Here is a 12,964-nt window from a genome sequence, read left to right as displayed (position 1 = left end):
TTTTTTTGATATTTCACTCTGGGACCCTTCAAATCTTAAGAACTGCGAGTAAATGTCAAGAGTGCGAGAACATTGCGTCCCCGAAAAATGTCAAACTTTGGGCAAGGGTGCCGTTCGCTAGAAATCGTTGGCAATATCTCCGCGAGCGCTTTTCAATTTCACCCAACAACTTCGGGGGGGGGGGGGGGGCGGCGCGGGAAAACCTCTAGCTTTCCCACACAATTAAGAACGGAAAGGTCCCTTCTGTGCTGCTATCAAATAAGAGAAATAATAAAGCGCTTAAAGAACATCTAGCTGACCTTTTCGTCGATGCGACTGACCCCTTTCCTCCTTGGGTGTCGAATTCGAAATGACAGGGTCGCGCGACAACTTCTCTTACTTCTTGCAGCTTAGCTTTTGTTTCCACAGTCTTTCCCTCCGCCCGCCCACAAGCCAAGAGACTTTGAAAATCATGAGTCTAAATCTCTCCCGTACATCTTCACCCACTGACTGTTAATTAAGGACTTTGTCCTAGCTTTTCCCTTCCCCTCTGCTCTCACCCTGCTTCACTGAGATAGATCCAAGTGGGCAGCCGAGTAAATTAGGTGGACTACAACTAGGAAATACACGTCCTTTTGTGATTCACCTAGATTTACAGAAACACCAATTGGCAGAGGACTTTATTGCTTTCTATGGCTCTCCAGACCAAATGGCCAAGCCATACTGGTTTACCATGTGATCAGTCTGCATACTTAATCAACAAACTGCTTGTGTTTCAGTCCACAATACCTGATCCCCTCGTCTGACGAATTGTGCTTAGAGAGCACACGAAAGCTTCCGTTCCGAATAAAACTTGGTTGGTCTTAAAGGTGAAACTTGACTCCTGCTTTGTTCACCTGTTTCATTGACTTTGGTGAGGGGTCTGGAGACCAAATCGTACTCAGAGTGGCTCACAATCTCCTATATCTTCTCCCCCCACAGCAGACACCCTGTGAGGTGGGTGGGGCTGAGAGAGCTCTGAAGAAGAAGACTGCAGATTTATACCCCGCCCTTCTCTCTGAATCAGAGATTCAGAGCGGCTCACAATCTCCTATATCTTCTCCCCCCACAGCAGACACCCTGTGAGGTGGGTGGGGCTGAGAGAGCTCTGAAGAAGAAGACTGCAGATTTATACCCCGCCCTTCTCTCTGAATCAGAGACTCAGAGCGGCTCACAATCTCCTATATCTTCTCCCCCCACAGCAGACACCCTGTGAGGTGGGCGGGGCTGAGAGACCTCTGAAGAAGAAGACTGCAGATTTATACCCCGCCCTTCTCTCTGAATCAGAGACTCAGAGCGGCTCACAATCTCCTATATCTTCTCCCCCCACAACAGACACCCTGTGAGGTGGGTGGGGCTGAGAGAGCTCTGAAGAAGAAGACTGCAGATTTATACCCCACCCTTCTCTCTGAATCAGAGTGGCTCACAATCTCCTATATCTTCTCCCCCCACAACAGACACCCTGTGAGGTGGGTGGGGCTGAGAGAGCTCTGAAGAAGAAGAAGACTGCAGATTTATACCCCACCCTTCTCTCTGAATCAGAGACTCAGAGCGGCTTACAATCTTCTATATCTTCTCCCCCCACAGCAGACACCCTGTGATATGGGTGGGGCTGAGAGGGCTCTCACAGCAGCTGCCTTTTCAAGGACAACTCCTGCGAGAGCTATGGCTAACCCCAGGTCATTCCAGCAGGTGCAAGTGGAGGAGTGGGGAATCAAACCCTGTTCTCCCAGATAAGAGTCTGTGCACTTAATCACTATACCAAAAAAAAAAAAAAAAGCCAACTCTGATTCGGATGGATTTATGCTGTGGTTGCTTCCCTATTTCCTCCCTGGTAATTTCCATTCTATACTGTGTTGCAACGTTGTTCCTAATGACTTGGCTCAGAACATGAATATGCTCAGCCCATTGTGCTCATCATGGGCTATTTCTCCTCCATTGTGAGTTGTAGAATGAGGCTCTTTGCATCTCGTTGTTGTTCAAGTCCCCAGACGCAAATCCTGGCTCCCAGAAAGAGAGAGAGAAAGACAGTGAGCGCGATGCTAAGGCCGCCCCCCAGGGAAGTTTTTCAGCTCTCTCGAATTGTGGACACCCCTGGGAGGCTCCGTAGCCTTGTAAGAACTGGAAACAATGCAAAACGCGCGACGTTTTGAAAGGCAGTTGAAAATGTGAAACTGTGGTGTAATGAGGTTTGGCCCACATTGCTAGAGAGCGAGGAATACTTGGGGAACGGTGAAGGTTTCCCCCCTCCCCCAGAGAGCTCCTTGAGAAAGATCACCAGGAGCTCAGATTCAGCGGGAGCTCACGGGAACGCAGCTCCTGAACCTTTCTGACAGTTTCCACCTCCTCCTTCCCACCTTGTCCATTTAATAGTAGGTGCAGCTGCATAACAATCTCCTTTCCTTTTCCTTCTTCATGTGTTCATCGACACCTTTGGAGGAAGCGATGGGGTTGCTACAGCCCGGAAAAGAAAGCTTTTGCAACCTCCCAGGGAATCCGCTCTTTACGGGATCCCTCTCTGTCAGAATTCATACCTAACAGCTCCAGAGTGTCCCAGGCAGCACTGGTGATGTGCTGACATCACTTCCAGTGTGCACCAGAAGTGACATCGTTAGGGGAGGGCAGGGAGCTGTTCTTGTTGGCCACAGAGGGGAGGACTTGTAACAGTGGGTTTTAATGAACAGCAGGATTGCTGCATGTTAGAAAAACCCTTTTTTACAGTCCGAGTTGTTCAACAGTGGAATCAGCTACCACGGGAGAAGATGACATTGGATTTATATCCCTCCCTCCATTTCGAATCTCAGAGTCTCAGAGCAGCTCACAATCTCCTCTATCTTCTCCCCCCACAACAGACACTCTGTGAGGCGGGTGGGGCTGAGAGAGCTCTCCCAGAAGCTGCCCTTTTGAGGACAACCTCTGCAAGAGCTACGGCTGACCCAAGGCCGTTCCAGCAGCTGCAAGTGGAGGAGTGGGGAATCAAAACCCGGTTCTCCCAGATAAGAGTCTGCGCACTTAACCACTACACCAAACTGGTGAGCTCCCCTTCCCTGGCAGGCTTTAGGCAGCGGCTGGATAAACATTTGTCAGGGATGGTCTAGGCTCATCCTGTACTGGGCAGGGGGTTGGACTAGATGACCTCTATGGCCCCCTCCGACTCCTCATCACCAGTGGCATCTCTGGGTCACTGGCCTGAGCTCCCCCCGTCACCGGTAAGTCCCTCTGCCTGCTTCCAGTTGCCAGGGGGGGACATGGAACCTTCCATGTGCGTCACTGAGGGGCGATGTCTTCATCCCAATTCTGTCCCCGATTCTCACTTGCAACGTTCGTCTTTCCAGTGCTCGAAAACTTGCGAGGGCGGTTTCCGCGTCCGCGCGGTGCGATGCTTGTCCGACGACATGACACCCAGTGCCAAGTGTGACCCGCAACTCAAGCCGGAGGAAAAGGAATCCTGCAATACCCAGGACTGCGTACCAGAAATAGGTAAGGGGGACAGGACGGTTCTTCTAACCGTAGGACTCCATCTAGTGGAGGGAAAAAAACAGAAGCAAGTGTCACCTGGTGTGGGAGTTTGAGGGCAGCTTGTGTATGTGTAAGAAAAGAAAAGAAAGAAGGACACGGGAAAAAAAAAAGAAAGGGAACAGGGAACTGAGAAATTAAAAAAGAAAAATATCAATGTTTGCGGTTATCAGGACTTTCAAAGGTATAGATAATGTATAACGTATAAAGCAGCACGACATTTTTTGAGCAGGAACGCAGAGGTACGCATTTCCAACTGGTTTGGCACCAGGGTGTGGCCTAATATGCAAATGAGCTCCTGCTGGGGTTTGTCTACAAATAAAGCCCTGTGTGAAACAATGGTGATGCCAGGGGGTGTGGCCTAATATGCAAATGAGTCCCTCCTGGACTTTTTCTACAAAAAAGCCCTGTGTGAAGCAATGGTGATGTCAGGGGGTGTGGCCTAATGTGCAAATGAGCTCCTGCTGGGGTTTGTCTACAAATAAAGCCCTGTGCGAAACAATGGTGATGTCAGGGGGTGTGGCCTAATGTGCAAATGAGCTCCTGCTGGGGTTTGTCTACAAATAAAGCCCTGTGCGAAACAATGGTGATGCCAGGGGGTGTGGCCTAATATGCAAATGAGTCCCTCCTGGACTTTTTCTACAAAAAAGCCCTGTGTGAAGCAATGGTGATGTCAGGGGGTGTGGCCTAATGTGCAAATGAGTTCCTGCTGGGCTTTGCCTACCAAAAAAGCCGTGCAAAGCATACATACCAGATATATTCAAATATAAACATATTCAAGAATAGTTCTTCTCTCAACCTTATCACATTTCTTGTAATAGCAGCTGCATCAGAAATCGGGGGGGGGGGGGGGAGAGGGAAACAAAATGAAGTAATATATAATATATGAAGCATATCTACCAGATATATTCAAATATAAACATATTCAAGAATATTTCCTTTCTCAGCCTTATTAATACATTTCTTAGACCTGCAGCTGCATCCGAAATAGAACGAGAGAGGGAAACCAAATGAAGCAAAGAATATTTAGAGCTATTTCCATACACCATACCCTGTTTATTTGAAAGACTATATTAGATTAAAATGAATGGTTCTATAATCTACAAATACTAAATGTTATTAACCTTAACACAGCATTCGCACTGCTACTGAGGGCCGATTCATAGTCATTTGCCCAATTCCTTCGCATCTATTCTGAAATCCTAAAGGAAAGCATACATTATTGAATTGAGCGGCACAAAGATGTGGTCTGCTTTGGAGCGACTAAGAACCTCGAGCATCTGAGAAAATGACAACAGTCACGCATGCTCAGCGTCTGTTTGGGGGGGGGGCATTTTACTGCCTCGGATGTTTGCTTCGGTGGAGCTGGCTTTGAAACAAACCCCAGAGTTCTAGACAGCGGGGAAGCACGCTCCACCTTGAATAAATTCTACATAGAACATGATACTGTCGCTTCGGAGGAATGGTTTGTACTGCATTCGGTGACCCGAGAAAATGGGGAAAAATGCTTCCACTAGGAATTTTAGTTCCTTCCTTTCGGCTTTCTTCAGGCTGCAAACCTGCCGCTCAGGGCTTTTATTGTAGCAGGAACTCCTCTGCATATTAGGCCACACACCCCTGATGTAGCATATCCTCCAAGAATTTACAGGGCTCTTCTTAAAGGGCCTACTGTGAGCTCCAGGAGGATTGGCTACATCAGGGAGGGGGTGTGTGGCCTAATATGCAAAGGAGTTCTGCTACAAAAAAAAAAGCCCCTGCAGCCACCACTTTTCGAGTTGCCCGCCTCCAGGTGGTAAAGAAGTCTCGAAGTCCTGGGATTACAGGTCCTCTCCAGGCAACAAAGATTATTGGGGTATTATTGGGAAGGAAATTTAAAGGTGTGCGGTCCCTTTAAATGTGATGGCCAGAACTCCCTTTGGAGTCCCAACTGTGCTTGTCACAACCTTGCTTCTGGCTCCACCCTCAGTGTCTCCTGGCTCCACCCCCAAAGTCCCCAGATATTTCTTGAATTGGACTTGGCAACTTTACTCCCCTCCCTCTGGCAGAGATCAGCTCCCCTGGAGAAAATAGATAACGAATAAAAATTCACCAGTCAACAATGATATCACACTCTCGTGTGTAGGCAATAATTTAGTGCAAATATTAGACAAATATAACAAAGGAACATTTAGTGCAAATATCACACTGGAGAAAATGGCTGCTTGGAATAAGGTTGTCAAGTCCCCGCCGATCTGCAGCGGGGGACTTTTACGTGCTCGCAAAGCGTGCGCGCGACGCAATGGCGTCACCAGAAAGTGAAGTCATCGCGCTGGTGACGGCGCTTGCAGCTGCTCTAGGCATTTCTGTGGAAACTCTATAGTTTTCCCGGATGCTCTAGCCATTTGGGAGGGGAAAACACTATGGTACCTATTGTACCATAGAGTTTTTCCCTCCGAAATGTCTAGAGCGTCCGGGGAAACCATAGAGTTTTCCTGGAAATGCCTAGAGAGGACGCCGCGTGCCATCGCCAGCATGACGTCATCACGGTGGCAACACCAGGGGAGGTTCCCTCCACCGGCCCAATGTGGTCCAGCAGTTGGGAACCTCCCAGGTGAGGGAAACCCCGCACAGACCAGGGACTTGGCAGACCTAGCTCGGAAGGGTGGACTCTACGGCATTGTACCCTGCTGAGGCCCCTCCCCTCCCCAAATCCCGCCCTCTCCTGGCTCCACCCTCCAGGTGTTTTCCAGCACAGACCTGGCAACCCTACTGATTCAGGTCATGTCAGGCAGGGCTTCTTTGTGCAACCCCGGAAAGGGGGCCTGGATAAGAAATGTGCTTGTTTTCCCGATTTCTGCGCCGCTTTAAACAGCTGGGTTTCGCCAAGCAATTAACATTTGGCTACCGTCCCTGCCGCACGCTACCTTGTTTGGGAGCCCGGAAATGAAATTGATTTGTACTTTGAGCAAAAGCGATTGTGCCGGATGTATTATTCAAGCTGTGTGCTTTGAGCAGATGTATTATTTACACCGAGCAAGGTGCGGGAGCAAGCTGGCGCGCCTCTCGACTTTAAACACCTCGTGCCTTCTAGCAAGAGATTCCCTGCGAGACGGCTGATCAAAATATTTAGGGCTGGGAAATATCCTGATCCAGCTTCAGTGGCTGCACAACAAACTGAGACTTCTGCGGCAGGTAAAGTGTGACCTGGATCTTGGAACAGGTCAGAGATGGCTGGAACTGCCCAGATGAACCCTAGTCTTCTGTCATTCCCTCCCTAATATGGCACATCTTCATTATGCAGCGGACGAAGAAGCTGGGAAGTTTCAGGGCAGAAGGAAAGTGCGCGTAGCATGGGAATTTTCAGGGCTTTTTCGTAGCAGGAACTCCTTTGCATATTAGGCTGCAACCCCCTGATGGAGCCAACCCTCCAAGAGCTTACAGGGCTCTTAGTACAGGGTCCAGAGATAGAATTCTAGCAGGGGCTCCTTTGCATATTAGGCCACACACCCCTGATGGAGCCAATCCTCCAAGAGCTTACAGGGCTCTTAGTACAGGGCCCAGAGATAGAATTCCAGCAGGGGCTCCTTTGCATATTAGGCCACACACCCCTGATGGAGCCAACCCTCCAAGAGCTTACAGGGCTCTTAGTACAGGGTCCAGAGATAGAATTCTAGCAGGGGCTCCTTTGCATATTAGGCCACACACCCCTGATGGAGCCAATCCTCCAAGAGCTTACAGGGCTCTTAGTACAGGGCCCAAAGATAGAATTCCAGCAGGGGCTTCCTTTGCATATTAGGCCACACACCCCTGATGGAGCCAACCCTCCAAGAGCTTACAGGGCTCTTAGTACAGGGTCCAGAGATAGAATTCTAGCAGGGGCTCCTTTGCATATTAGGCCACACACCCCTGATGGAGCCAATCCTTCAAGAGCTTACAGGGCTCTTAGTACAGGGTCCAGAGATAGAATTCTAGCAGGGGCTCCTTTGCATATTAGGCCACACACCCCTGATGGAGCCAACCCTCCAAGAGCTTACAGGGCTCTTAGTACAGGGTCCAGAGATAGAATTCTAGCAGGGGCTCCTTTGCATATTAGGCCACACACCCCTGATGGAGCCAATCCTCCAAGAGCTTACAGGGCTCTTAGTACAGGGCCCAGAGATAGAATTCCAGCAGGGGCTCCTTTGCATATTAGGCCACACACCCCTGATGGAGCCAACCCTCCAAGAGCTTACAGGGCTCTTTGTACAGGGTCCAGAGATAGAATTCTAGCAGGGGTTCCTTTGCATATTAGGCCACACACCCCTGATAGAGCCAACCCTCCAAGAGCTTACAGGGCCCTTAGTACAGGGTCCAGGGATAGAATTCTAGCAGGGGCTCCTTTGCATATTAGGCCACACACCCCTGATGGAGCCAACCCTCCAAGAGCTTACAGGGCTCTTAGTACAGGGTCCAGAGATAGAATTCTAGCAGGGGCTCCTTTGCATATTAGGCCACACACCCCTGATGGAGCCAACCCTCCAAGAGCTTACAGGGCTCTTAGTACAGGGTCCAGGTATAGAATTCTAGCAGGGGCTCCTTTGCATATTAGGCCACACCCCCTTGATGGAGCCAACCCTCCAAGAGCTTACAGGGCTCTTAGTACAGGGTCCAGGGATAGAATTCTAGCAGGGGCTCCTTTGCATATTAGGCCACACCCCCATGATGTAGCCAATCCTCCTGGAGCTTTCAGTAGGCTCTGTACTAAAAAGCCCTGTAATAGACTATTCCATAAACTTTCAGCAATCGCACAACATTTGAGAAAGCGACATCTTTATTTTATTTATTTTGATTTGATTTGATTTGCATCCCGCCCTCCCTGCCGAAGCAGACTTGGCAGCTCACAGCACAAACCATCAAAGCGTTAAAACAATACATATAAAATAATACATTCTATAAAATTATACATTTAAAAAATTAACACAGCATATCATTTGGTGCTCGGATCTAGTTTTTATCTTGTTCGATTTTACAGTGTGATGGTCTTCCATCTATGCTATAAACTCCGTATCAGTTAAAGGCCAGCTGGAAGAGGACTGTTTTGAAGGCCCCGCAGAACTGACCAAGATTCCGCAAGGCCCGTATTTGCTCTGGGAGTTGATTCCACCAGTGGGGGGGCAGCGATCAAAAAGGCCCTTTCCCTGGTGACCTTCAATTTGGCCGCCTTCGGCCCAGGGATTACCAATAGATTTTGAGAACAAGATCGGAGCACCCTCTGGGGAGTATATGGGAAGAGACAGTCGTTAAGATAGGCAGGTCCTCAGCCATATAGGGCTTTAAAGGTAATAACCAGAACCTTGTAATGAATCCGGTACACTATTGGCAGCCAGTGCAGTTCCCGCAGCCCCGGCTGTATGTTCTCCCACTTAGGGAGCCCCAATAACAACCTGGCCGCCGTGTTCTGCACCAGCTGCAGTTTCTGGGTTCGGCTCAGGGGCAGCCCCATGTAGAGGGCGTTACAGTAATCCAACCTCGAGGCGACCGTTGCATGGATCACTGTTGTCAGGTTGTCGCGCTCCAGGAAGGGGACCAACTGCCTCACCCACCTAAGATGGAAAAAAGCGGATTTAGCAGTGGCTGCTATTTGGGCCTCCATTGTCAGGGCAGGCTCCAGCCGCACCCCCAAGCTTTTGACCTTATGCGCCATTTTCAGTGGCGCACCGTCAATTGCTGGAAGGGGGATTTCCCTATCCAGACCACCCCGGCCCAGGCAAAGGACCTCTGTCTTCACTGGATTTAGCTTCAGCCTACTCAGCCTGAGCCATCCCGCCACAGCCTGCAACGCTAAATCCAGATTTTCTGGGACACAGTCAGGCCGGCCGTCCATCAGTAGGTAGAGCTGGGTATCATCAACATATTGGTGACAACCCAACCCATACCTCTGGGCAATCTGGGCAAGGGGGCGCATGTAGATGTTAAACAATATTGGGGAGAAAACCGCCTCCTGTGGCACCCCCACAGTTAAGTGGGTGCCTCCGGGACAGTTCTCCCCCAATCGCCACCCTTTGTCCCCGACCATCAAGGAAAGAGGAAAGCCATTGCAAGGCCAACCCCCTGAATCCCCGCATTGGCGAGGCGGCGGTTCAGTAGCCGATGGTCGACCGTATCGAACGCAGCCGATGGGTCTAACAGCATCAGCACCGCTGAGCCCGCATCGATCCAGATGCTGCTGGAGGTCATCCACCAGGGATCCACATCTGGCCTCAGTGTTTCTGAATTAGGGTTGTCAAGTCCAATTCAAGAAATATTTGGGGACTTTGGGGGTGGAGCTAGGAGCAAGGATGTGACAAGCATCCTTGAACTCCAAAGGGAGTTCGGGCCATCACGTTGAAAGGGACCGCACACCTGTTAAATGCCTTCCCTTCATTAGAAATAATGAAGGATAGGGGCACCTTCTCTTGCGGCTCATAGAATTGGACCCCCTGGCCCAACCTTTTTGAATCTTAGAGGTTGTTTTGAGAATAAGCATTGAATGCTGTGCACCAAATTTGGTGCCTCTACTTCAAAAAACAGCCCCCTGCGAGCCCCAGATACCTGTACATCAATTCTCCATTATACCCTATGGGAATTGGTCTCCAAAGGGAATAATGGAGTGCCCAGCAGACATTTCCCTCCCCTCCCCGCACTTGCTGATGACCCTGAAGTGAGGGGAGGGCCTTAAAAACGGGGAATCTCCAGCCCCCGCCTGGGGATTGGCAGCCATATTCCGGATGTGTGTGTGCTTTATCATAATATTATTGGCCACTGGGGAAGTCCTTAGGGCCAAAATAAGTATGATCCTATTGGTCGTGATCTATTCATCCATGATGTATGTGAAATCATCGACTCTGTATGTGAAATGACTACGCCTTATTTGAAGCTCATGTTGATGTTGCTTGAAGTCTGATCTTCAGACCATTTGTTTTTAATCTTTTAATATTCGCTGCTGTGGCAGGATTGTCAAACATGCAGCCTAGGGGCCGAATCAGGCCCCCAGAATGCTCCTATCAGGCCCCTGAGCAACTGGCTGTCATCTCCTCCCTCCTCCCTCTCTTGTTTTCTTCTGCATTGCAGCTTGCTTTGCCAGGCTTGCTCAATCGCACAGGAGCTACAGCCTCTATTTTCTCCATTGGCTGAGGCTCCTCCCTTGGGGAGGAAGGGTGGGGGGGATAGGTTGATTTGCCAGGCTCCATCAGTTGCACAGCAGACACATATATTGGCAACTGTGTGACACAGAGTGTTGGACTGGATGGGCCACTGGCCTGATCCAACATGGCTTCTCTTAGGTTCTTCTGTGTGTCAGATCGTTGGACTGGATGGGCCACTGGCCTGATCCATCATGGCTTCTCTTAGGTTCTTCTGTGTGACACAGAGTGTTGGACTGGATGAGCCATTGGCCTGATCCAACATGGCTTCTCTAAAAGAGCTACTGAGTCAAGCCTCTCTTCCTTCTTTTGGCTGAGGCTCCTCCCCCTCCTGGTCCCCTGGGGAAGGAAGGAAAGAGCCAGAGCTTCGTTTGCCCAGTTCCCTGGACCGCACGGGAGAGATACAAAGAAAACACCTTTAAGACCAATGAGTGCTAATGTTTTAAGCATGTTTTACTATATATATATATATATATATATATATATATATATATATATATATATATATATATATATATATATATATATATATATATATTTTTTTACAAAATATCTTTGTATTTGTCTGTGTCATTTATAGAGTTTATATCTCTGCTACCTGGCATTATGTTTTATGATACACATGGCCCGGCCCGACAAGGTCTCTTATATCAGATCCAGCCCTCATAACAAATGAGCTTGACACCCCTGGTGTACACCGTATTGGTTATGCACCGTAATAATAAATAATCTGAATCTGAATCATCAATAAAATATATAGTTTTGATAATATATATATCTTTAAGTTAGTTTGACCCTTTGAACAGTGCTGGTATAAGAACATAAGAGAAGCCATGTTGGATCAGGCCAGTGGCCCATCCAGTCCAACACTCTGTGTCACATAAGAACATAAGAGAAGCCATGTTGGATCAGGCCAATGGCCCATCCAGTCCAACACTCTGTGTCACATAAGAATATAAGAGAAGCCATGTTGGATCAGGCCAAGGGCCCCTCCAGTCCAACACTCTGTGTCACACAGTGGCCAAAAAGCCCAAGTGCCATCAGGAGGTTCACCAGTGGGGTCAGGACACTAGAAGCCCTCCCACTGTGCCCCCCAAGCACCAAGAATACAGAGCATCAGTGCCCCAGACATAAGAACATAAGAGAAGCCATGTTGGATCAGGCCAATGGCCCATCCAGTCCCACACTCTGTGTCACACAGTGGCCAAAAAACCCAAGTGCCATCAGGAGGTCCACCAGTGGGGTCAGGACACTAGAAGCCCTCCCACTGCTGCTCCCCGCCCCGCCCCCCCCCCCCAAGCACCAAGAATACAGAGCATCAGTGCCCCAGACATAAGAACATAAGAGAAGCCATGTTGGATCAGGCCAGTGGCCCATCCAATCCCACACTCTGTGTCACACAGTGGCCAAAACCCCCAAGTGCCATCAGGAGGTTCACCAGGGGGTCCAGGACACTAGAAACCCTCCCACTGTTTCCCCCTCCAAGCACCACCAATACAGAGCATCAGTGCCCCATTTTAAATTTTTAGGGTTGAGTTTGTCTTCCCTTTTCCCATCCTTGACCTTGGCTTCAATGCTTTGCTTTCCAAGACGCCGCCAAAATTTGCAACAACCGTATCTCAAAATCCTAACATCCGCACCAATAACCTGGCATCGTGTGCCGCAGTGACGGGTCCGTCGTTTGGCGCCTGCACTGCATAAAGGCCTGCTTTTTTGTCTCGTGTCTTCCTTCCTAGACGAAAACTGCCAAGATAAATATTACAACTGCAACGTGGTGGTTCAGGCCCGGCTTTGCGTCTACACTTACTACAAGACGGCTTGCTGCGCTTCATGTCTGAGGGTCGCCAACAGGCAGTCGGGGTTTCTGGGACGCAGATAACAGCAGCTCCGTCGCCTGCCTCTGACTTCCACCTGCTTGTTGCGGCTGCTTGGACTGCGATGAGGCTGACCTTCTCCGAATGAGGATTCTGAACTTGAGCGAATGCCTCAAGGGGGTGTGGTTACCTCGGACCCACACAGCGACGCGTCACACGCCCCGTGTCGGGACTCTCTGTCTTTTGGAAACTATACACTGTAAATCCATGTGATTCTTTTGTTCGATGTTTGTTGACACAGCCTTAAGCTCAACCCACTGAGAATGTGCCTCGTACAATGAAGTACACGACGATAGCAAGGATCCGTTCCAGATGGCAAGATGCTACCTTTGTTAGGACCGGCTAATTATCACGAAAGTAGAAATCTAGCTTTGTGGAGTCACCAGGAGTGGCTCGAGGCGGAACAGCACCCTAGGC

The 12,964-nt window shown here is 49.4% G+C and overlaps 1 protein-coding gene across 1 annotated transcript in view; it reads left to right on the top strand.

Moving 5' to 3' along the window:
* Nucleotides 1–12,612, top strand: part of THSD4 (thrombospondin type 1 domain containing 4) — a 434,172-nt gene extending 421,560 nt beyond the window's left edge. The window contains exons 16-17 of the mRNA XM_060259859.1: nt 3,354–3,498; nt 12,410–12,612. Of these exons, the coding sequence (XP_060115842.1) occupies nt 3,354–3,498; nt 12,410–12,552 (288 nt within the window). The 3' untranslated portion in view covers nt 12,553–12,612. The remainder of the gene's footprint in view (nt 1–3,353; nt 3,499–12,409) is intronic.
* Nucleotides 12,613–12,964: the final 352 nt, after the last annotated feature.

This window comes from Heteronotia binoei, chromosome 19, assembly GCF_032191835.1.
Source record: "Heteronotia binoei isolate CCM8104 ecotype False Entrance Well chromosome 19, APGP_CSIRO_Hbin_v1, whole genome shotgun sequence".
Lineage (NCBI taxonomy): Eukaryota > Metazoa > Chordata > Lepidosauria > Squamata > Gekkonidae > Heteronotia > Heteronotia binoei.
Note: the sequence above shows the minus strand (reverse complement) of the source record. Positions and strands in the feature narration are given on the sequence as shown.